At 39.3% G+C, this 24,920-nt stretch overlaps 1 protein-coding gene across 1 annotated transcript in view; it reads left to right on the top strand.

The window, feature by feature from the left end:
* NEDD9 (neural precursor cell expressed, developmentally down-regulated 9) overlaps positions 1-16,392 on the top strand; it is a 51,685-nt gene extending 35,293 nt beyond the window's left edge. Inside the window, exons 3-7 of the mRNA XM_049765244.1 lie at positions 6,697-6,798; positions 7,534-7,635; positions 8,917-10,134; positions 12,452-12,541; positions 15,858-16,392. Of these exons, the coding sequence (XP_049621201.1) occupies positions 6,697-6,798; positions 7,534-7,635; positions 8,917-10,134; positions 12,452-12,541; positions 15,858-16,367 (2,022 nt within the window). The 3' untranslated portion in view covers positions 16,368-16,392. The remainder of the gene's footprint in view (positions 1-6,696; positions 6,799-7,533; positions 7,636-8,916; positions 10,135-12,451; positions 12,542-15,857) is intronic.
* The last annotated feature ends 8,528 nt before the right edge of the window (positions 16,393-24,920 follow it).

The following is a 24,920-nucleotide window of genomic DNA, read 5'->3' as shown; positions in this document are numbered from 1 at the left end:
ACAATTTATTTTTGGAGAAAGGGGCTGAGGAGATAGTACAGTGAGAAGGCACTTGCTTTGCATATGGCAGCTTGGATCCCCAGGACCATATACGGTTCCTTAAATTCCACCAAGAGTAATCCCTGAAGAGAAAGCCAGGAATAAACTCTAAGTACAGCCTAAAAACCAAAAATAAACAATGAATTAAATAGTTGTAAAAAATAATTTAAGGCCTATAAAAATGTTCCCTACCTCCTATGAGGGTTTTGTTTCCTCCTGGGAGCCTTGTTATAGGCACACAGAAGTCTAGTTTTAGACTCGAAGATAGTCTAGCCAACTCTAGTGATTTAAAGCCTGAATTCAGTCTCTGTTAGGGTGGCTTTGTTTCTGGTTATTACATTTGTATGTAGTCCTTTGCTTGGGTTCCAACCCAAAATGAAGAATATTTATCAGGGCCCCTTCCTTGGTGAGTCTTAGAGACCGATGTTTTGTTTTTTTTTTTTACCCAAAGAAGCTATCTTAAAAACAAATACAAAAACAAAAAACAAAACAACCTATATGTCTTCTAGATCATTTTTTCTTAATTATTTTTGTTTTGGGGCCACACCTGTCAGCCATCAGGGCTCACTACTGCCTCTATAATCAGTAACTTCTACTGACAGAGCTGGAGGGACTATATGGGATGCAGGAGATCGAATCCAGGTCAGCATGAAAGTATCTTTTATTTTACTGTTTTTCAAACTCACTGAATGACCATAATTTAAGTCCAAAAGTAAAATCTATTTAACTTATGTAATAATTACAACTAAAATAGCTAATTTTCAAAAATTTATGCCTAGCATTCTCTGTACCTAGTCTCATTTAATACTCATAATAGCCCCAAATAATATAATTTCTATTTTATTAATGATCATTTCTCACAGTTTACAAGTGATAGAACCATGGTTTAATCAGCTCTCCTTAAGTCCAGCTCAAGAACTCTTTAGCCAGACCGAATCTTTCCAAAGATTTATTACCCAAGTGTAACCAGGACCTCTGTACACAACATGTGGTCACCTGTCTTCTATAATTTCTAATCTTTTCTAGAAAAACTCTCCCATAGGTTTCTAGCTTGTGACTGAAAAGAACATGGGCATTCATGTTATATGCAGTCTCTAGACTGGGAAAATATAAATCAACTGGTGATCCTTCTTTTCTTTCTTTCTTTTTTTTTTGTTTTTGGTTTTTGGTTTTTGGGTCACACCCAGCAGTGCTCAGGGGTTACTCCTGGCTCTATGCTCAGAAATCGCTCCTGGCAGAACAGGGACCACTTGGGATGCCAGGATTCAAACCACCGACCTTCTGCATGCAAGGCAAATGCCTTACCTTCATACTATCTCTCCAGCCCCTCACTTTATTTTCTTAATTCTCTTACTTATATTTCCATGCATGGTTGATAAGAGACAGTTTTCTGTTTCCTTCTATTTCTATTTTCTATTTCAGTATTTCTATTTCTTCTATTCTATTACTTCTATTTCCTGAGCCCCACTCAACTGGGAGCTGACTTCTTTGGATATTAACCTTATTCTATATGGGTAATCCTTGCTTAAACTTCTCTTCAGTTCCACACCATTTTTTTAAAAATTACTTTTGAATTTTGTGTTAGTTCATTATATATTCAAATAAGATATATGTCTACAACATATTCCAGGCAATCTGTTAGGTCCTACTGTTTACAAATAAATGTATTAAATTTTTTCTCTGTCCCTCCAATGCCAAGAAATGAGATGCATTGATGTAGTCAAACCATAAGCACAATTATAGTATTTTAGAAATATACTGAACAGATGCAGCAAAAATATATGTATATAATAGATGCTATAAAATGTATGGATAATGTGTATGAAGAGTGGGAGATAATATATCTGTCTGGAAAAGTCTTCAAAGGAAAAAGACATTCATCTTGGCTTAATTATTGAATAAAATAAGAATATGAGGGGAAAAAAGAGAATCCTAAACAAAGGTATATAGCTATAGCATGAGTAAAAACAGAAAGATTTGTACAAGACATATATCAAGAATGTATACAAAGGCTGCAGAGAAACCTCAATGAGTTGAGTGTCTGCTTTGAAAGTTGGAGACCCAGATACTGGGTCTCCCAAGAAACAATGGAAGTAACCCCAGAGCACTAAACTGAAAATGACTCACAAGTACCTTTGGGCATGTCTTAGAAACTAGAAGAAAAACAAAGAATTTGTATAGTTTCGTTTTGCCAAGACATAATTGGTGGAGTCCTGCCATTCAAGTCTTTCCAAGTACAAAGGGAGGAGGGCAGATATACACAGATGGATGGTAAAGATTACAAATCTGGGCACCAATGACATGCTTTGTGTGACCCAGAATATTTAAGCCAATTTTGAATATCAGAGTTCACATAATAGTGATATTTCTGGCTTCTCCTGAGAGTTTGAAAAGATCTGGCAATTTAAGGCATATATCCTCAAGTTAATTAGAGCCAAGGAATCGCCTTATAGGGATTGGGTGTTAGTTTTGCCTCCCGACACAGAAACTGTGCTCATTTCCTTCCTTTACTCTATCTGCTCAGTTCCAAATGTATCTTAACAAGTGGTCTCACTGCAACAGATGCAACCCCAAGACAATATGGAAATATGAATATCAAATGCCAGGGTCCTCTCTTCCAACTTGTTGACTCATGCATAGGTTGGGTTTTGTTGTTCCTTAGACTTCACTGTGAAAAATAAACTTTTCAAAATTATGAGGTATGAAAATATTTAAAACATTTTTGAGGTTTGGAGGCCACACCCCACTATGCTCAGAGCTTATTCCTGGACACAGAGAGCCTGCCAGGCTAGGGGAACCATCTGGGATGCCAGAGATAGAACCCAGGTTAGCCACATGCAAAACAAGCACCTTACAAGCTGTACTATCTCTCTGGCCCTTAAAGCACCTCTTACAAATGACTCATGGTGCCTAGAATCTGATGCTGAAAACAGTATGAATCGTTTTATAGATTAAAGTTTGGAATAGAGCAAGCATGCCCATTTTTCATGCTAGCAGATTCATTAAAAAGCTAACAAAATGCTACTCAATGAAATTTTGCTAGTATATGCCTAGGACCCAGACTTATATCTTTATTAGATGAATTATCCCTTTTCTAAACATGTACATTTTACTTTTTTCTATTTTATAGCTCACCTCAAAGTGTCAGATCAGTCTTCCATTTGTTGACAAGAAGGACATACTAACTATTTAGAATAATTATATTCTGTTGGGGACTGAAAAAAAATCCATATTTGGAAAATGTACCTGCTCTGCAAGGGTATTTAGGGTAGCAGTTGCAACTGCAGGAATCCTTCAAAGAGCCCCCAGGAAATCTCACAATGTAGTCCCTTTTAGCAACACTAATGAACTAAATTGTCTGTTTGGTAAGTCTTAAGGCTAAGTCCTATAGCCATAAATAAATATATAGAATGAAACACAGAGAAGAAAAATTGGCAAGGGAAAGTGAAATAAAAATCTAACTTGATTTCCTTGAGGAAATTAGCTTTTATTTTATTTTATTTTATTGAAACAATTGTGATCAACAGAAGCCTTCATAGTTGAATTTGAATTATACAATGAGCCAGGGTCCTTTTCATCACCAGTGTCAACCTCCCTCTACCAATGGCCTCAGAGTGCAGAGGAAATTAGTTTATAATGCCCTTCTGTAGCAATCCCTTCAATGCTTTCATCATACAACACCCAGAAGGATGGATTCTCCTTTTATGTTCTCTTAGCTAGACATTGGTGTTCCTGTAGTTGAGGTTCAGTAATTCTAGGATATTAGAAAGGTTTTCATGTACAACGCCAAATAGGAAGAAAATGAACCACGAAATTGGATATTTTGTGCTAAAGAGTCAGCACTTTCCTCCAAAGAGAGAACACACAATCAACATGAAAGTGATCCAAGTGATGGGTTGAGTGTGAGCATGTCCAAAAAAGTGAAAAACATCCAGCTGTGATATCTTCTCAGACATCACAAAGTGGTTATCTTCATGTCTTGTACGTGTCTGACCAGATGTAAATCACTGGCTTATTGAAAACGTCACTTGTGGACCACTGGGAATGAGATGGTAATATATTGAAAGCTCAAATCCAGAAAAATATTTTTATTTTGTTGGCTTTTCCACCCTGCGGTATTCACCATCTGTTTCTCTTAGCGAATAAACGAGGGAAATGGTTGGTTTGTGATGCAAAATTTTAAAAGACCAGATGACCACTGGCATCTTCTAAATGAGAAGGAGCAAGTAAGTTGGGGTTTGGTAACATTCGTCAGGAAGTGAGACATTAAGTACCAGGAAGCATTAATACTTTCTGCCAGGAAAATCCACAAAGGCAAGAAACAGTGCTGATTGCGACCACACCTTTTGTGTATCTGGAGCCAACAAGCCCTAAAGTCAGAGGTTCCTTTTCTAACACTGAAGCTGTGAAGAGATTTGACGTAGTGGTGACTATAAGCTAATCTATTTTACCTTGTTTACAAGAATCAGTGAGCTGCAAATAACAAAGATTTAAATTTCACTGAGGTCAGGCATTTTTGAGCCTCAGGAAGAAAGGGAATCAGTGCTTTTGACTTCATTTCATTTCAACATAAGATGGACATGAAGATGTTTTACCAAGGCAGCTGACACCAGAGTTTTCACATTAGAGAAAAGAGAAAACCTGGCGATTAAAAACAAAAAACAAAAACAATTCTTTCCTGAAAAAAATTTTTTCTTCCAAATTTTCTATGTTCTAAAAAAAATGGCCTGAATAACGTCTAAATACTAAACCCAAAGTACACAACAACAGAATCAGATCTACAAGTTATATACAAAGGGGACTGGTTACTCTAGCAGTCCAGGGGGCAAATGGGAAAGGATGGGATGCATGCTGGGAAAAGGGGCAAAGGGAGGTCATCACTGGTGGTGGGAAATTGCCCTAATTCACTGTCTCTATGTACCTTAAATATAACTGTGAAAGACTTGTAATTCACATGGGTCCCAATAAAAATTATTTTTTAAAAAATGGCATGAGTAATATTTTACATAGTGATGTGTGAATGGAGTGGGAGGGCAAGAATCCAGAATCTAGACCCTGATAACATAAAAGCCCTTGCAGAATTAAATCTATTTCAAAATGAATGCAAGTTCAAAAAATGAATGTTAAGGAATGTTAAGTTCAAAGTTAACTGTGCTTAAGATAACAGTGAAGTGTATAGATATGAAAGTGTTTGCGTGCTGACATTGTAGATTCACATTTGTTCCAAATGCCAAAGTTGTGATGTTTTACTTTTGTCGTCTCCAATAATCAGAGCCCAGAATTCTGGCCATTTCTGACTTCGGATTGCATTTGATTCATAAATTAGATTAAGAGCTCCTGACTATTTAAGAGTAGCACTCTTAGGTTGTTGCTGGGGGGGGGGGGATACTGTTTTATTTTGAGAGCATTTTGCTTTGTTAAAGTACTCAACTGACTTATGGAATTTTATCTATATTCATAATAATGTTGAATGAAAAAGCACTCTGGGAAAGGTACGAGAGGAATTTTAAGTGATGGAACTCTATTTGTATAATTCACTTTACAAATAGTTTCAGCACTCGAAACTTTTTAGTAATGTCTTTAGTACTCTATGCTTTTGAGGCTACAAAGAAATGTTCTAGTTACTTTCACAATTTTAAAGTGATTCTCTAGTTTCATTCATCTGTGGGATTAAAGAAAAATAAGAGACAGTATTGTAATAATACCCAGAGACAATAGAGATGAGGGCTGGAAGGACTGGTTCACGATATGAAGCTTACCACAAAGAATGATGAGTGCAGTTAGAGAAATAACTACACCAACAACTATCATGGCAATGGTAGTGAGTGAGTGAAATAAAATGCCTTGTCTCAAATAGTGGTGCTGATGGAGGGGGGGGGGGGATTGGTGGTGAGAAGATTGCATTGGTGAAGGGGGGGGTGTTCTTTTTTTGTTTTTGGTTTTTTTTTTGTTTTTTTTTGGTTTTTGGGCCACACCCTGTGACGCTCAGGGGTTACTCCTGGCTATGCGCTCAGAAGTTGCTCCTGGCTTCTTGGGGGACCATATGGGACGCCGGGGGATCGAACCTCGGTCCGTCCTAGGCTAGCGCAGGCAAGGCAGGCACCTTACCTCCAGCGCCACCACCCGGCCCCTCTTTTTTTGTTTTACTGAAACCCAACTACAAACATTTTTGCAATCATGGTGCTTAAATAAAGATATTATTAAAAAAAAAAAAAAACTCCTGATTCTCTGGGACCCAAGAAATAGTATAGTGGGTAAGATGCTTGCCTTGCACACAATGAGTCAGGTTCAATTCTAGGAATTGGTTCCTCAAGCACCATCAGAAGTGATCCCTCAGTGCAGAGCCAGGAGTACGCCCTGAGCACAGCCAGGTGGTTTTTGATTTTTGATTTTGGGGCCACACTCAGTGACGCTCAGGGGTTACTCCTGGCTGTGCGCTCAGAAATCGCTCCTGACTCCGGGGGACCATATGGGACACCAGAGGATTGGACTGCAGTCTGTCCTAGGCTAGCACGCAAGGCAGACACCTTACCGCTTGTGCCACTCCTTTTTTTTTTATTATTATTTTTTAATGAGAAAAAAGTGCCTGCTTAAAATTAAAATATTCACTCAGAACTTGGGCTTGGAATTTTACATCATATCTTCTCTTGTCCCCAGGTGATAACCCCAGTGAGGACAAATCTTGGCTATGTCTACGAGTACCCGTCCAGATACCAAAAGGACACCTACGATATCCCTCCTTCCCATGCCACTCAAGGGGTATGTAGCAAGAACCTGGTTGCCAGAGATGAGTAGCTCTTCACAATAGCTTTAGTTTAAAGATACAGAAGAAAAGGAATTACAAATGACAAATTATAGTACATATGATTCTTTGGTTCTCTCTCAAAGCCATTTGAGCCAATGCTATTTATCATTTTCTGGATTTTCTTTGTCAGGAAACTTAGTTTTTTAAAAAGCTGGCAATGAGAGGCCGGAGAGATAGCATGGAGGTAAAGTGTTTGCCTTGCATGCAGATAACTGTAGTTCGAATTCTAGCATTCTATATGGTCCCCCAAGCTCGCCAGGAAAGATTTCTGAGCTTAGAGCCAGGAGTAACCCCTGAGTGCTGCCGGGTGTGACCCAAAAGCCAAAAACAAACAAAGAAACAAAAAAGCTGGCAATGATTCTTGTTTATCATTATATTCCAAGAAATATAACTTTCAAATGACAAGGTTAAGTGCAGTGTGAGTATTTCACTCACCAACCACAAACTTTAAAAATAACACTTTTATCATCTGCTTATTAAATTTGTACTAGTATTTCATTATTACCAAATAATAATGTTTTAGTAATACAAAATCCCAGCAGTATACATGCATTGTTATGATATAGTATACGAGCCAAAGAGCAAGTCTATAAATGAATAATTCAACGTTTAGCATTGAAATATTAATAGAATATTAATGAAAAATATGAGATTTGTCCATCCTGAATGACTTAGTTGTTTCTCTTTAGGTATATGACATTCCTCCTTCATCAGTGAAAGGCGCTATGTTTTCAGTTCCAGTGGGAGAGATAAAACCTCAAGGGGTATATGACACACTTCCTGCTAAAGGGGTAAGTGAACTACAATGCAGTAAAAAAGTTTGTGTGCATGTATGTGCCATGTACATGCTGGCATACAAGATAGGCAAACCCAAGAGAAAAAAACAAGTATATGTAAAGAAAGCAAGTGGAAGAAAGGAAATCCATCAATTAAAGAAAAACTGTTTAGGGTTGCATATTTAAGAATTAACTCTTTTTTTAGGGGTCCTCGGGCTTCTCCCCCTCCCTTCTCTAGGAGGGAGGAGCATGGGGAGGGGCCGGACAGCTTTTCCCAGGTATGGGGTTAGGGGACACCCCATGCCGGAGGCCTACTCCCTAGCTTGGGGAGGGGGGTGCTGGGAGGCTTGTCAGGCCTCCAGCCATTCCCCTATTTCCCCCTGGACTCTAGGCCTTCCCTGGGTGCCAGCTCAGGTGGCCTGAAGTGGGTTCCAGGTGGACTCTTTTAGGGGTCCTCAGGCTTCCCCCCTCCCTACTCCAGGGGGAGGAGCAAAAACAAAAACAAACAAAAAACCAAAAAAAGAATCAACTCTTTTTAACATAAAAAAAAAGGAAAATTGGGGCTGGAGGGATAGTGCAGTGGTACAGCATTTGCCTTGCATGTGGCTGACCCAGGACAAACTGAGGTTTGATCCCCAGTGTCCCATATGGTCCCCCAGGCCAGGAGCAATTTCTGAGCGCATAGCCAGGAGTAACCCCTAAGCATCACTTTTTGGTTTTTGGTGTGGCCCAAAAAACAAAACAAAAAGAAACAAAAAAAAAAAAAAGGAAAACTCACAGAGGAGAGCTAATAAATAACAGAATAAAATAATTTTAATTTCTAATATTTAATTTTAATGCTTAATTTTGTTTGGCCAGAAATTCATATCTCATATATAGAGGTTTTATAATTGATTTCTCCATATATGTGTCTTAATATATTTGATTCTGTCACCCTCATTGGTATGTTTGCACAGGAAGTGCAGTTAGTTACCTTTGTTTTATAGATGAAGAAACTGTCTCATATTTAAGCAACTTATTGCTAGTAGAGACAAGGAGAACAATTCAGCCAAGAGTGATCTATACCCTAGATAGCTTTGGAGGTCCTAGGAAGGATTCACTTTCAAAGAATAAGGGAAGTGGGAACAGAACTGAGCCGTCTTGGGAAATACCTCCTACTAATGGGTGAAAGTTGTAGGATGAAAGAGGAAGCAGCAAGCAGAACTGAGGATTCTGAACCTCACTTCCATGTACTACTACTCAGGTCCTCTTATGAGCCTATTGAATAAATAACTTTGTTTCTTATTTACTTTTCAGGTCTATGGCATTCCCTCCTCTGAAGCAGGACTTCGGGAAAAAGAGTATGATTTTCCCCCTCCAATAAGGCAAGCTGGAGGGCTGAAAGTCAGACATGAGGGTGTTTATGATGTCCCCCCAACTAGCACCAAGTCAGGGGGGAAGGACCTTCATCTAAAATACCACTGTGATACTGCAGGAGTTGCTGAAGAGGCAGTGCAGAAACACCAAAGTGCATCCCCAAGCCATCAACCTCCACGGTTGGGACACTCAGGTCCTCAGAACGATGCTTATGATGTCCCACGTGGGGTTCAATTTCTTGAACCACCAACAGAAATCTGTGAAAAGGCAAGTTCTGATGAAAGATATGGAGTCTATGATGTTCCTCTACACAGTTCATCTGATGCCCAAGTCTCTCAGGATGTAGTAGATGGGATCAATAGGTTGTCTTTCTCAAGTACAGGTAGCACCAGGAGTAATATGTCCACATCTTCCACCACCTCAAAGGAATCTTCATTGTCAGCCTCTCCATCTCAGGACAAAAGACTCTTACTGGATCCAGACACAGCCATTGAGAATCTTCATCGGCTCCAACAGACCCTAGAGATGGGGGTCTCGAACCTAATGGCATTGGTCACCACAGACTGGCGATGCTATGCATACATGGAACGGAACATCAATGAGATACGCACCTCAATAGACAAGGTGGAACTGTCCCTACGAGACTACCTTCATTTTGCTAAGGGATCTGTAGCCAATGCTTCCTGCCTCCCAGAACTTATCCTCCACAATAAAATGAAAAGGGAGCTCCAAAGAGTAGAAGACTCCTACCAGATCCTGAGCCAAACTAGCCATAATTTAAATGAATGCAACTGGTCCCTGAATATCCTGGTCATCAGCAAGCCCCAAAACAAGTGTGATGATCTGGATCGGCTTGTGATGGTGGCCAAGACTGTTCCTGATGATGCCAAACAGCTCACCACGACCATCAATACCAATGCAGAGTCTCTCTTCAGACAAGGCCCTGGCAGCTCACCTATGAGGAATGGACCTGAGGGCATCCTGAACTCTGTTGAATACCACCCTAGTCCCCAACTGCTGCATCCTGGGGAACACAAGAGCCAGGCAGTCAATAAGCCATTGATCTCAAGCCTAAAAAAGGACCAAGCCCCAGAGTGTAGCAGCAGTGATGGCTCTGAAAGAAGCTGGATGGATGATTATGACTATGTCCACCTACAGGTAAACAGACTAAATTGATAAGGCACTTATGTTTATCTTTAGGGAGTCAGATATAAGAGGATGATTTATGCTAATACAAATGGTTGGAATTGAAAGTGATATTACACAGTAGGAACACCAAACTGTCTTTGGTTCTGAACTTCTTCTGACACTTTTTCTAACCAACTTATATAACATCTCTGGGTCTTATTTTTCTCATTTGAAAAATGAACTACACATAGGGTTGGATTTTATGCCATTGAATACCTCAAACAAGTAGGAAAGAAACTTTACCAGTTAATTTATGGTAGGTTCTCAGATACCAGCTCCACTTCTATTTGTACTTGATGATATAGTTCAAAATTATCTGAGAAAATAGGAGCTTCATTTTTCGAGTAAAAGGGAAATCTTTAGGCTAGAGAATTTCTTAGGTTCTGTGCATTTAGCAATATCTTTATTGTGTCACTGTGTGTGCAATTACTTAAAGAGAAACTTAATCATATTTCACACGTACCTTGAGGACTACTGAATATGAATTGACCTATAATTTAATTTCCCTGCCTGGGGGAAACTGAGCAGTCACAAGTCTATCTCCAATAAGTATAAATTATAAGCTAGCATGCATTCCTGACAGGATTCTCTTTTACTTTATGAAGTTAAAACGTTTTACCAAAGTTCATTATTTAGAATTTGGCTGAGTATAATATTCTTCCAGTATTTTTTATTTTTATTTTTTATATTTGGGGGTTCATACCTGGCAATGTTTAGGGGTTACTCCTGGCTCTGCACTCATGAATTATTCCTTACAGTGCTCAGAAGACCATATGGGATGCTAAAAATGGAAGCCAGATTGGCCCCATGTAAAACAAGTGCCCTACCTGCTATAGTACACTCTAGCCCCTCTACCATTATGTTAACTCAACTTAGAACCACTAATTCTCCAGAGCCTATTAATAACTGCAAGTCCCTTAAAGGGTAAGAGAGTAGAAAAAGGAACGCTGAGCCATGCCTATGTTTGATAAAAAGGTTTGAGGAGTGACTAGATTGAGGATTTGCACACTTGCTTTGCTAGTCTGTGGGGATCTTAGCTTGCAGTTTCGCACAAGAAATCAGACAGAGTCACGGGAAAAAGTACATTTCACCAGGGGTTGTCAAGCAGCTTCTTGGGTCTTAGTCAGCCTAGCTTCTCTCTACTGCTTTCTCTACCACTTTTATCAGCCAGAGTTTAATATAAATCACCTGAGGGTCAGGGTTGACACTGGTTAACTCAGAAAAGGTGAAAGAAAAAAAGTAAAACGTGATTTTACAGGGTCCAAAGTGATAGCAAAGTGGTAGGGCATTTACCTTGTACAGGGCCAATATGGGACAGACCTGGTTCGATTCTCGGAATCTCATATGGTCTCCCATGCCTGCCAGGAGTTTATTTCTTTTTTTTTTTTTTTTTTTTTGTGGTTTTTGGGTCACACCCGGCAGTGCTCAGGGGTTATTCCTGGCTCCAGGCTCAGAAATTGCTCCTGGCAGGCACGGGGGACCATATGGGTGCCGGGATTTGAACCGATGACCTCCTGCATGAAAGGCAAACACCTTACCTCCATGCTATCTCTCCGGCCCCAGGAGTTTATTTCTGAGTGCAGAGATAGGAGTAACCCCTGAGCACCATCAGGTGTGGCCCAAAAAACAAACAAAATAAAAGTGATTTTACAATATGACAACAGTCATCAGCTATGTACATTGAGAAGTACTAAGTTGATATATAGTGGTAGGTAATTAGAAAAAACTAAAAATACTACGTGGAGGCCATTTAAACCTGCACTTGAACATGTTTATGGCCTCTCATATGATTTATTTGAAAATAACTCTGAGGGCCAGAGTGATAACACAATGGTAGTGCATTTGCCTTGCATGCAGACAACTTGGGATGAACTCAGGTTCTATCTCTGGCATCTCATATGGTCCCCAAGCCTGCCAAGAGCGATTTCTGAGCGCAGAGCCCCTGAGCCACTGAATGTGGCTCAAAAACCAAAGAAAAGAAAAGAACTCTGAGAAATGGTATAGTGTACAAGTTGAAGAGGTCATGAGCTCTGAAAATGCTAAAATAAAACAGAGAGTGGTACCTCACAGAATTTTTAGTTTTTAGCCTTAACTTATGCAATGATTGTAGAAGTCTGGCTGAAAAATATGTCATTCCTATATGAGATTCATAGGGCCTAACTGGGCATCTGGTAAATTGCCAAGGCAGTAAAATATAGAAGGATACTTATATATCTGTCAACGAAATTATGAGTATAAGTAAATCACGATGGTAATATAATTTTTTATTTATATTGAAAAATAATAGGGAAAAGAAGAGTTTGAGAGGCAACAGAAAGAGCTATTGGAAAAAGAAAATATCATCAAACAGAACAAGATGCAATTGGAACATCATCAGGTAAGTTCAAACAGAACCAAACCCATATTGAAACCCATATTTCCCAAATAATAAGAAGGCATGCAAGGGAGAAGGCAGGGAAGACGGCAGGAGGGAAAATGGGGACATTGATGATGGGAAATGTGCACTGGTGAAGGGTGTTGTAAGTTGTATGACTGAAAGTCAGTCATGTGCAATTTGTAACTGTGGGAAAAAAATAAGCAACTGCATTATGAACAACCTTCTTTAAGTAATTTTCAAAAATCTAAAAAATAAGGGAAAATGTTTCCTTGTAGTTACAAGTTTTGAACTCAGAATTCAAAAGTTATGATTTTAATCTTTTCAGCATACTTTGGCACAACAAGTTTTAAAGCACATAATAAGGTATAAGAATAAATATGGTGGGGCCTGAAGAGATAGCACAGCGGCGTTTGCCTTGCAAGCAGCCGATCCAGGACCAAAGGTGGTTGGTTCGAATCCTGGTGTCCCATATGGTCCCCTGTGCCTGCCAGGAGCTATTTCTAAGCAGACAGCCAGGAGTAACCCCTGAGCACTGCCAGGTGTGGCTCAAAATCCAAAAAAAAAAAAAAAAAGAATAAATATGGATTTAAGAATCCAGTTGAGTGTATCTGGATTGTATCCACACATATGTTTCCAGGATAAGATATTAAAATTCAGCATATTGGGCTTAAGACTGTAAGTCCCCCTCCCCCCAAAAAAAGACTGTAAGTCCTAAAGACTAACCCACTCAAGCAAGTCCAAATATGTTTTATAGTAGGGGAATTCAAGAAGAAAAAATAAAAAAATAATCAAATCCAGTGATTATCTTGATCATCTTCTTTGCATTTTTTCTTTTTATTTTTTTTGGGGGGGTCACATCTGGCAGCACTCAGAAGTTACTCCTGGCTCTATGCTCAGAAATCGCCCCTGGCAGGCACAGAGGACCATATGGGATGCTGGGATTCGAACCACTATCCTTAAGCATGAAAGGCAAACACCTTACCTCCATGCTATCTCTCAAGCTCCTTCTTCGGATTTTTTTCAAGAGTTGTTTCCTACTCTCTCATTTTCTTTTTTTTTGTTTTGTTTTTGTTTTTGTTTTTGGGTCACACCCGGCGGTGCTCAGGGGTTACTCCTGGCTGTCTGCTCAGAAATAGCTCCTGGCAGGCACAGGGGACCATATGGGACACCGGGATTCGAACCAACCACCTTTGGTCCTGGATCGGCAGCTTGCAAGGCAAATGCCACTGTGCTATCTCTCCGGGCCCTACTCTCTCATTTTCTAACTTTCCTCTACTTACCTACTCATTTGGCTGCCCTATAACATAACACAATCTACAACTACTCAATTTCTTCAGCTGACAGTCAATTCCCTTCTTTTGTTTTGTTTTTTTGTTTTGGTGTTTGGGTCACACCTGGCAGCCCTCAGGGGTTACTCCTGGCTCTAAGCTCAGAAATCGCCCCTGGCAGGCACAGGGGACCATATGGGATGCCGGGATTCGAATCACTGTCCTTCTGCATGAAAGGCAAACGCCTTACCTCCATGCTATCTCTCCGGCCCCCAATTCCCTTCTTTTGATTCATCAAGATATTGACTAAAAACAATCAAACTTTTCTATCTCCTATCAATCTATCCATCCATTTCTCACCAAAAATCTCCTGTGTAGACAGCCAATGCTTTGGCTATCCTTGGTTTAGTCTAAGAGGAGGAAAGAATATGTTTTCCAAATATATGTAAGGACATATCCTCTAAAAACTTTAAGTAAGGCTAAAATTAGACATGTTTAAGTCAAATAATTGTAGATATCATATTGTAAGTAAAAAAGTATTTAAAAAAAGAGGAAATGAATTGGAAGTTTATAAAAGGGGATTTTTTTTTTGGTTTTGGTTTTGGTTTTTATTGTTTTTTTTTTTGTTTGTTTGTTGGTTGGTTGGTTGGTTGGTTGGTTGGTTGGTTTGAGGGCCACATGTGGCAGCGCTCAGGGGTTACTCCTGGCTCTGCACTCAGAAATCACTCCTGGCTGGTTCATGGGATCATATGGGATGCAAGGGATCGAACCCAGATCAGTCCTGGGTCAGCTACATGCAAGGCAAATGCCCTACTGCTGTGCTATTACTCTAGCCCCAGGAATTTTATAAAGTTTTTAAGATTCCAGGAATTCCTTAAGAAGGAATAATCTGTCAGTGATATATATGACAAAGAGAGTCCTACATCTAGTTTTTTCTGTCAGCACTTAATATTCAAACAATTATACTGAGCCAGAAGAAGTGCAAAGGGTAGAGCACCTGTCTTGCACACAGCTGGCCCAGATTCTATCACTCTCTGGCAATGCAGATGGTCCCTCAAGTTTCACCAGGAGTGATCCTTGAACACTGAGCCAATAGTAAGCCGTGGGTACTCTGAGGGTGGCCTGAAAACCAAACCAAAAAAAAAAAAAAAAAGGAAATGAAAGGAAGAAAAGCATATAGACCCTACAATATGTCAAACAATATTGTAAGCATTTTTTATAAATTCAACACATGTAACTCTCATAAAGATGTAACATCTGGGTTTGAATCCGATGCTGTTCTCCAGCCTGAAGGCAGAAGAGATCAAGTATCTAATCATAGAAGAACACAGTTGAAGGATTTCTCAGGCTGCTTTCTCAGCCATAACATTGTACAATTTAAGAAAGCAGGACAACCTGACCAACAAGATCTCATGTCTAATAAACCTGACACTGATTTGAAATTTAAAATCTATCACTTCACAACTGGTTAATTTTTATTTTTATTTAATTGTTAACCAAGTATCTTGTTTTATTTTTAATTTTCAATGAATCATGATTTATATTTTCACAAGAAGTTAGGTGTGTTTTTGTTTTGTTTTGGGGGCCACATCCAGTGGCACTTAGGTGTTACTTCTGACACTGCATTCAGAAATTGCTCCTGGAAGACTCGGAGGACAATATGGGCTGCTGGGGGATCAAACCCAGGTCCATCCTGTGTCAGCCGCATGCAAGGCAAAGAGGCCCTACCACTGTGCTATTTATCGCCCCAGCCCCTCCCCAGGAATTGTTACACACCACTGTTCACATGGTAGGAGTCAAATAAACATGTAGGGCACTAAACAGAAAAACAAAAGTGGAACTACAAAAGTAATATGTCATCACAATAAAAATAAATGACAGAATTCCTATCATACTCCCAGATATAAGCCCTTAAAAGCTGATTAATATAGGTGGTCTTCCTAATTTCATTTCTTTTTTGTTCTTTACATAAATACCATGAAACAACTGATTAATTTTTAATACCTCACACTTACCCTTAATAAAATCTGTGGCCTTCTTCCTTGCAGCTCAGTCAGTTCCAGTTGCTGGAACAAGAAATCACAAAACCTGTGGAGAATGACATGTCCAAGTGGAAGCCTTCTCAAAGTCTGACAACCACCACCAACAATGTGAGTGCACAAGACAGGCAGTTACTCTGCTTCTACTACGATCAGTGTGAGACCCATTACATTTCTCTGCTCAACGCCATTGATGCTCTCTTCAGTTGTGTCAGCTCAGCCCAGCCCCCCCGGATCTTCGTGGCCCACAGCAAATTCGTCATCCTAAGTGCACACAAACTGGTGTTCATTGGAGACACTCTGATAAGGCAGGTTGCTTCACAAGACATTCGTAATAAAGTCATGAACTCCAGCAACCAGCTCTGTGAACAGCTCAAAACTATAGTCATAGCGACCAAGACTGCTGCCCTGCATTATCCCAGTACCACCGCCTTACAAGAAATGGTGCACCAAGTAACGGACCTTTCCAGAAGTACTCAGTTATTCAAACGTTCTTTGCTGGAGATGGCAACTTTCTAAGATTGCCTATAGGGTTACTAAGGAAAACTGGTTTTTGTAAATGTTATCTATTTTTGTAGATATTTTATTATGGAAATGAAATATTTTAACAGTTTATGAGTTAGCCCATATTCATAAATTCAGGGAAATTGTTGGGGATTTTTTTTGGGGGGATTCCTCTATATCAGTAAGAATTTAAGATGTTAAAAAGATCTTTGTTCATATGTGTGTGTTTATGTATCTATGTATTCAGGTTTATAGATGTTTGATACATTCCATGGAACAAAATAAAATCTAAAAAGCACCTTAGTAAGAACCTCCGATGTTGTTGTTTTTTTAAAGAAAATTTATCAGTTACTTATATTATTGTTCAACATGGATTGAGTTATTATTCTGAGTTTGTCACTTGCAAGTATGGGAAGCAGAATATATACACAAGTTTTCTTTTTTTTCTCCTTTTTTTGGTTTTTGGGCCACCCCAGTGACACTCAGCGGTTATTCCTGGCTATGCACTCAGAAATTGCTTCTGGCTTGGGGGACCATATGAGATGCTACCACTTGCGCCACTGCTCCGGCCACATACTCAAGTTTTCAATTCTCAATAATGAAGCAGATTGTGGGTTGTTCTGATTCATCAATTTCTTCAGAATTGACCATCATGGGAACATTATGAAAAAATGCTTTCCTTATTGTTTAAAAAAAAATAAAGCCCCTTTGCCAGTTTCCAAAAGTATGCATTAATCCAAGTTCTCCAATATTTTAAGTGTTCTGAGGGTGAAGAGTCTCTATAGTTATTTTGATGTCCTGTCTCCAAGTTATGACTAGAAGGTTTCAACACAGAGAGAATGTCACAAGAAAACCACTTATTTCCCTAGAGTTTATTATAATCTTCATTGACACGGCTCTCCATAGAATGTTTTAAGATTTGCAACAAAACCATTATTTGCAGCAGTGATTTATTTTTTTAATCTAGTTGACGGGGATTATCTGCAAACTGCAATGGTGGTTCCTGTTGCAATAAAGGGCTTTGTGACTCAATGCATATAGATGCTACTGCCCTCATTGCCTGAAGGGAATTGGTCATCTGTTCTGTCGTAACAATATTAAAGCCACCATGGTCATCTCCTTGGTCATATCAATATTATAGCCACCATGATGCATCCTATTCTAAAAGAACTCATTTATTGAATTAGCACAGGCTTTGTGTACTCCAGACTCAATTTGATGCCAGACTCTTTACATCTCTCTAAGTACTGCTGAATATAGACCTGGAGACCTTGATCATTAGTCTAGGTGTGATCCTAATAACTGTCCAACATTGGGGTGGCCATAGTGGTCCCTAGCATCATAGGACTGAGTAGCACAGCATCCCTGGGCCCTGCCATTGTACCATACAGCCCAGTTGACTGATTATTCTAAAAGTAGTACCCAGGTCCCTAGAACACTGTTTGGGAGCTTCCCTCCAAAATGCAATGCAGCAACATGGAGTCTTTACAATGTTGGGTGGACAATGACTCTGCACACCTCTTATCATTTCATACGTTTTTATGTCATCTAAAGCATGGTGCATTCCCTCATGACTGCTGATGTTGACAGTACAAATACTATAACCATCAGATTCATAAATGGAGTAAATGAAATACTTCCTAATTAATAGCCACATATTATTACCAAGTTTTTAAAAAATGTTACCTAGAGTCTTTCTGATCAGTTCTTTTTTTTTTTTTTTTTTTGGGCCACACCCGGTGGTGCTCAGGGGTTACTCCTGGCTGTCTGCTCAGAAATAGCTCCTGGCAGGCACGGGGGACCATATGGGACACCGGGATTCGAACCAACCACCTTAGGTCCTGGATCGGCTGTTTGCAAGGCAAACACCGCTGTGCGATCTCACCGGGCCCTCTGTTCAGTTCTTATTTAATCAGTGTGGGGTCTAAGAGATAGTTCAAAGAGCTAGAACAAGAGCTCTGCATGCATGTTTAGATCCTGAACTTGATCCTGAGCATTCATTCTGCTCTTCTCTGTTCACCCTTCATCCAACATTGTTGACTTGTTATTGTTGGATTGTTAAACAATATTGAGTTTGTTGTTGTTGTTGTTGTTGCAGCTGTTGTTTTGGTTTTTGGGTCACACCCGATGATGCTCAGTGTTTACTCCTGGCTCTACACTCAGAAAATCACTCCTGGCAAGCTCAGGCGACCATAGGGGATGTCGGTATTCCAACTTGGGTCAGCTGTATGCAAGGCAAATACCCTACTGCTGTGGTATCTCTCAGCCCCGAACTAACGTTGTTCACATCCAACATTGCCGGGTGTAGCCATAGTGACTCCCCAATGTCACTGGCACCTAACACCATTGAGCATATAGCATTGAACCATCAAGTCCACACTTCTAGACTTAATATTGATGGAAAGGCAAACTTGATTCCCAATGATATTTATAACAGATGATGGTTATCAAAACAAGTAGAACTCAAAAGTTCTTCTCTGCCAAGATTAAAGTTGTGTAGAACAATATATGGGAGAAGATGAAAACTGTTGAAAACAATACCTGAAGCAAAATGTATGTCTGTATTGTGTAGTTCTTAAGAGAGACAGACTTGTTCACTACTGCAGAGTTTTAAAACCATATGACTAGTCTGTATTACTTTGCTATTTCGTACATAGAGATTCTTTTTAAGTCATTAAATGTTGGAAATCTTTTAGTATAGCCACTATTTATTTCTTTTTCATATTTTATATTTCATCACAGAAGTAGATATTGGTTTATTTTGGCTTTTCTATTAAGAAAAACTTAAATCACAAATGTTTATTTACAAGACCCGAACTTGTTAGGGAAATTTATTATTTGTTTAGTTTTGTATTTGTTTTGTGCATTCCAAAGTCTATTTCATTTCAGAAATAGAAAGTCTTAGAAATATTGCCAAACATTTAAAAACACAAATATATGAAATAAGGCTTCTCCAAAAGAAGTCTGCAGAATGAATGAATGAATGAATGGGTAGGGTGTTGGGGATATATGTCAAAGGGCTATATCACCAGTCTTTCATGTGTAGAGGCCTAAAGTTTATGCGTCAGCATGAATTCATCCTCCTGAGCATAGATGAGACTCTTGGTGTCCAGTTTCACTGGCTTTGAGAAGCATCACAACATCAGGCATGAACCATCTGGGCCACATCGCTAAGCAGAGTATCATGAAGTTCCGGGCCTGAGCCCTTTGTACCGCAAAGTGATGGGTAGAATGCTATTTTAACAAGAATGTTACCACTCATGTTATTTTTAAGTGGTTCATAATACAGTTGCTTATGGCATTAACTGTTCCAACCAACTCCAATCCTACCATCAGTGTAACATTCCCTCCCACCACTGTTCCCAGTTTCTCATCCACCCTGCAGCCTGCCCCTTTGACAGGCACAATATAATTTATTTTATAGTCTTTGCTACAATTAAATGGTAATGGAATCATTTAAAAAAATACACTCAGTAGGGGCCAGAGAGATAGCATGGAGGAAGTGTGTTTGCCTTGCATGCAGAAGGACGATGATTCAAATCCTGGCATCCCATATGGTTCCCTGAGCCTGCCAGGAGTGATTTCTGAGCGTAGAGCCAGGAGTAACCCCTAAGCACTGCCGGGTGTGACCCAAAAAACATAAAACAAAAAAAAAATGCAGTAAAAAAATACAACACAAAGGAAAATGTAATTATCAAAAAATTAGAACAACAAGGGTCAATTTGTAATCCCTGTAATATCTAAATGGTGTTAGTGAAGTCATTGTTGACAAATTTATTGGGCTGTGGTTGTGCTAGTTAAACCTTCTACATTACCGTTTAGGCTCACTGAGTTTGGTAGTCTTCTATGCAACTTTCCTATCAGATTTGCTGTGGTCCTATTGGTCTGACACACTGCTATGAAATTTTTGTTGTTGTCATTGTTTGATGACCACACCCTGCAGTGCTCAGGGGTTACTTCTGCTGGACTCAGGGGACCCATATAGAATGCCAAGAATCAAACCTGGGCAACTGCATGCAAACCAAGTGCCCTTCCTGCTATACTATTGCTCTGGCCCTATGAAATTCTGAGGTGTGTGCAGCCGAGAACAGCCATGCATTCCAACATAGTCCAGGATCTGATCTGGAACTGAGTTGATGGTTTAGCAGCTTTGATAAGATTAAGCTGTGGATTTGGACCATTTCTGTCAGAGGGTAACAAGTGTGCTATCCATTTAGGCAGAAAAAGGATTTTTTTTTTCCTGCTCCCATTCCAAGAAGGCTCCAGAGTAATCAGCCTGGACCAGTCTACCTAGAAAAAGTCAACAGTCTTCATTTTCTTTTGGATCTAATGATGAAGTTCCGTTGGTTTCCTGCCAGAAAGATGTGACTGATGGGTGCTATTTTCTAGTCACGGAGAGATCAAGGGAGAAAGGACCGCCCCTTTCCAAGATAATCCCAGTTTTCAACTGATAGACTGAATCATTAGGTTATTTTAGAATCAACAGGAACTGTTTACTCATACTTATATAAGCATAAATAATTAGCAGAAAAGTAGAGGTGGTATTGAGATGGTGAAGAAAGGAACCTGGTGTCCAATACTAAGAAGCTAAATCAATAGAATAGGAGCAGAATTTAGTTTGCTAAAAGACCCATCAGTGTAAGGAAAATACAAAACTCCAATAAGTGTTTGCCTAGCATGCCAAAGATCAGTGGTTCGAATCCCGGCATCCCATAGGTCCTCCAAGCCTGCCAAACTTGAGTCTGAGCATAGAGCCAGGAGTAGCCCCTGAACGCCGCAGGGTGTGATCCAAAAACCAAAAAAAAAAAAAAAAAAAAATTGGTGATGTACATTTGGTTACTGAAGAAATTATGCTAAAGAAATAAAAATATCAGTGGCCAGCTAAATAAATTTAAGAGTTATTGCACATGCTTTGTATATAGGAAACCCGTTTGATCTCACACACACACACACACACACACACACACACACACACACACACACACTATTAGGAGTGTGGCCTCTGAGTACTAACTGGAGTTATCTTTAAGATGTGGCCCTAAACAAAAAAATTAGAAAGAAAAGGCAAGTCCTGGGGTAATTTCCAGGACCAAGTTCAATGGTAGAATAGGAGCTTGTCAGCATTCTCTTTTCATCATAACAAAACCTATAGAAATCTGAATTGAATATAGAATTCTGTCTGAGTTACAGAAAAAAAGAAATGTCACAGAATCTACAGACCATTTCCCAGGATAGGAACCTTATCGTGAAATAAGATGCAATGTCAGCAGAAAAAGAAGACTGGGGAAACTTAGAGTATACAACATAGATTCCAATAGTCAGGGAGGAAACAAATTTCAATTTAAAGTTGCTAAGGTGGGGCTAGAGATAGCACAGCGGTAGGACGTTTGCCTTTCATGTGGCCAACCTAGGACAGATGGTGGTTCAAATCCCGGCATCCCATATGGTCTCCGGAGCCAGCCAGGAGCGATTTCTGAGTGCAGAGCCAGGAGTAACCCCTGAGCGCCGCCTGGTGTGACCCAAAAGACCAAATAAATAAATAAATAAATAAAGTTGCTAAGGTACTGGGAAACAGTATGGAGTTATACTCAGTCCCCAGGCTTCCCAGATAGTCAGATATATTTTCACATCTAGTGAGCTGGGAGGCAAGAAGCTATATATCATTCATTTCATAAGTATTTACTCCCATGGTCAGGGTGACAGTAGAATGAAAGAAGCCAAAAATCTTTGTTCATATAAGCATATCATTGAAAATGTCTTTGCGGTCTAAAATCTGAGCATTCTGCCTATATTTTTCTCAATGTATTTTCTGGGTTGTGGTCTAGTCTCATGTTTTATGATCCACCTTGAATTTATTTCATGTAAAGTGTGAGAGACAGATGCAGCTTTATTGTTTTTTCATGTGGCATTCAGTTACCCCAACATTATTTGTTAAAGAGATTATCTTTACACTACTTTATGTAACAATTTTCTTTGTTATAAATTAGTGAGAGATTTTTATAAATTAGTTGATATAAGGGTTTGTCTTTGGCTTGTATATTGTAATTCCAAGCAGAAAGAGATTCTATGAGAAAAGGAAATTTCAGACCACTTTATTTATAAATATTAATTTAAAAAAAATCTTCAACAAAATTTCAGTACTTTTCAACAAAATCTAGCAACATATCGAAAGGATTGTATACCAGGATCAAGTGGGATTCATTCCAGAGGTGCAAAAATAGCTCAACATAAGCAAATAAATTAATGTAATATGCTATCTCAATAAAAGGGAAAATAAAGTAATATTATATTAATCAATGCAGAGAACATTTTTGAGAAAATCTAACATTCATTCATAATAAAACTCCACAGCAAAACAGGGATAAAAGAAAGCTTCTAATGTTATAATAACTACAATCTGGGGACTTGTGGACAAAGTAATTGTACATGGGTTCTGCCTTATTTTTCTTAATGTTTTTTTGACTGTAAGTTCAATATTTAGATGTCAGCAAGGGGATTTCTTCTGAGAACTCTGTTTATGGGCAATTGTTCTTTCACTGTAACTTTACCTTGTCCTCTTTGCATCATTGTTCTCATAATTAAAAATAAAAAATTTTAAAAAAGAAAAGAAAGCTTCTACAGATATTAAAGGCCACATCTACAGCAAACCCATAGCAGTATCAATCATCAATAATGAAAAGCTGAATGCATTTCCATTAAGATCAGGCATAAGGTAATGATGTACGTTGTCTCCATTTTTATTTTATTTTATTTTATTTTTTGGTGTTTGGGCCACACCCGGTAACGCTCAGGGGTTACTGCTGGCTATGAGCTCAGAAGTCGCTCCTGGCTTGGGGGGACCATCTGGGACGCCGGGGAATCGAACCGCGGTCCGTCCTAGGCTAGCGCTGACAAGGCAGGCACCTTACCTCTAGCGCCAACGCGCCTGGCCCCGTCTCCATTTTTATTAAATATAGTGTTAAAAGTCATAGCAACAACAATCAGGCAAGAAAAAGAAATTAAAGGGATTCAAATTGGACTAGTAGTCAAATTATTGTGGGTTTTTTTTTTCAGATTTCCTGATAATATACATAGAAGACCCTAATAAGTCTACAAAAATATCTTAGAAACAATAAACCAATGTAACAAAATAGCAGACTAAAAAAATCAATATGAAAAAATATATTGCATTCTTATATGCAAATAATAAACTAAAAGGTAAACAGATCAAAAAGACTACCTCCACTCAAATGTGTCAAAAAGCTTCAAGTACCTAGCAATCAACTGAAGAAAATCAGTGAAAGATATATATCATGAGGGGTCAAAGTGACAGCACAGTGGTAAACTTTTGTTTTGCGCCTAGCAGACCTGAGACGGACCCAAGTTCAATCCCCGGCATCCCATATGGTCCCCTGACCCTGCCAGGAGCAACTTCTAAGTGCAGAGCCAAGAGAAATCCCTGAGCGCCGCCGTGTGTGGTCCAAAACAAACAAAAAAAATCAAAAGATATATATCATGAAAGCTATTTGTCACATAAAATAGAAGAGAACCTCAAGGAAAAAAATTCATTTTCATGGACTGGAAAAATCAACATTATCAAAATGACCATTCTACCTAAGCTATTTATGGGCTAAATGCAATTCCAGACAGTAAAATTTTGATGTCATTCTTCAAGGATTTAGGACTTTACTGATAAAATTTGATGGAATCATAAGATACCCCAAGTAGCTAACGCCATTTGGGAAGTGCTCTGCAAAATAATCAAACACAGACACACTCAGAAATTGCTCCTGGCAGGAATGGGGGACCGTATGGGATGCCAGGAATCGAACCCAGATCGGCTGAGTGCAAGACAAATGCCCTACTGCTGCACTACCACTCTTGGCGCTAGTTAACATTTTCTATCCTTTCCTCTTATATCACAAAACTCAAGGGAGGCAATATATGAAGAAATATTTTGCAAATAGAAGGCAATATTTTTTTATTTTCATCTCATTTCTCCAAAGCAGGGTTTTCTGACCCCACAAATAGACATGTGAACTTATTTGGTTTTATTGAGCGTCTATGCATTTAGAAATGAGTTTATAGGGGGCCGGAGCAATAGCACAGAGGTAAAGCATTTTTGCCTTGCACACGCCCAATATAGGACAGACAGTGGTTCAAATCCGGCATCCCATATGGTCCCTCAAGCCTGACAGGAACAATTTCTGTGCTCAGAACCAGGAGTAACCAACCGCTGAGCACCACCAGGTGTGACCCCAAAACAAACAAACAAAAAACAACAACAACAAAAAAGAAGAAATGAGTTACTGAATAAGCATTTCATTACTCATTTTTTTTCTTTTTTTTTTTTTTTTTTTTTTTTTTGGCTTTTGGGTCACACTCGGCTGCGCTCAGGGGTTACTCCTGGCTCTGTGCATAGAAATCTCTCCTGACAGGCAGGGGAGACCATATGGGATCTCAGGATTCGAACCACTCACCTTTCATCCTGGATCGGTGGTGTGCAAGGCAAATGCCCTACCGCTGTGCTATCTCTCTGGCCCTATCAATACCCTTTTAGTAGAGCCAGTAGAATGTTGCACACTGCCA

Source organism: Suncus etruscus, chromosome 18, assembly GCF_024139225.1.
Source record: "Suncus etruscus isolate mSunEtr1 chromosome 18, mSunEtr1.pri.cur, whole genome shotgun sequence".
Classification (NCBI taxonomy): Eukaryota; Metazoa; Chordata; class Mammalia; order Eulipotyphla; family Soricidae; genus Suncus; species Suncus etruscus.
The sequence above is the reverse complement of the archived record's forward strand: the minus strand, read 5'-3'. Positions and strand labels throughout refer to the sequence as shown.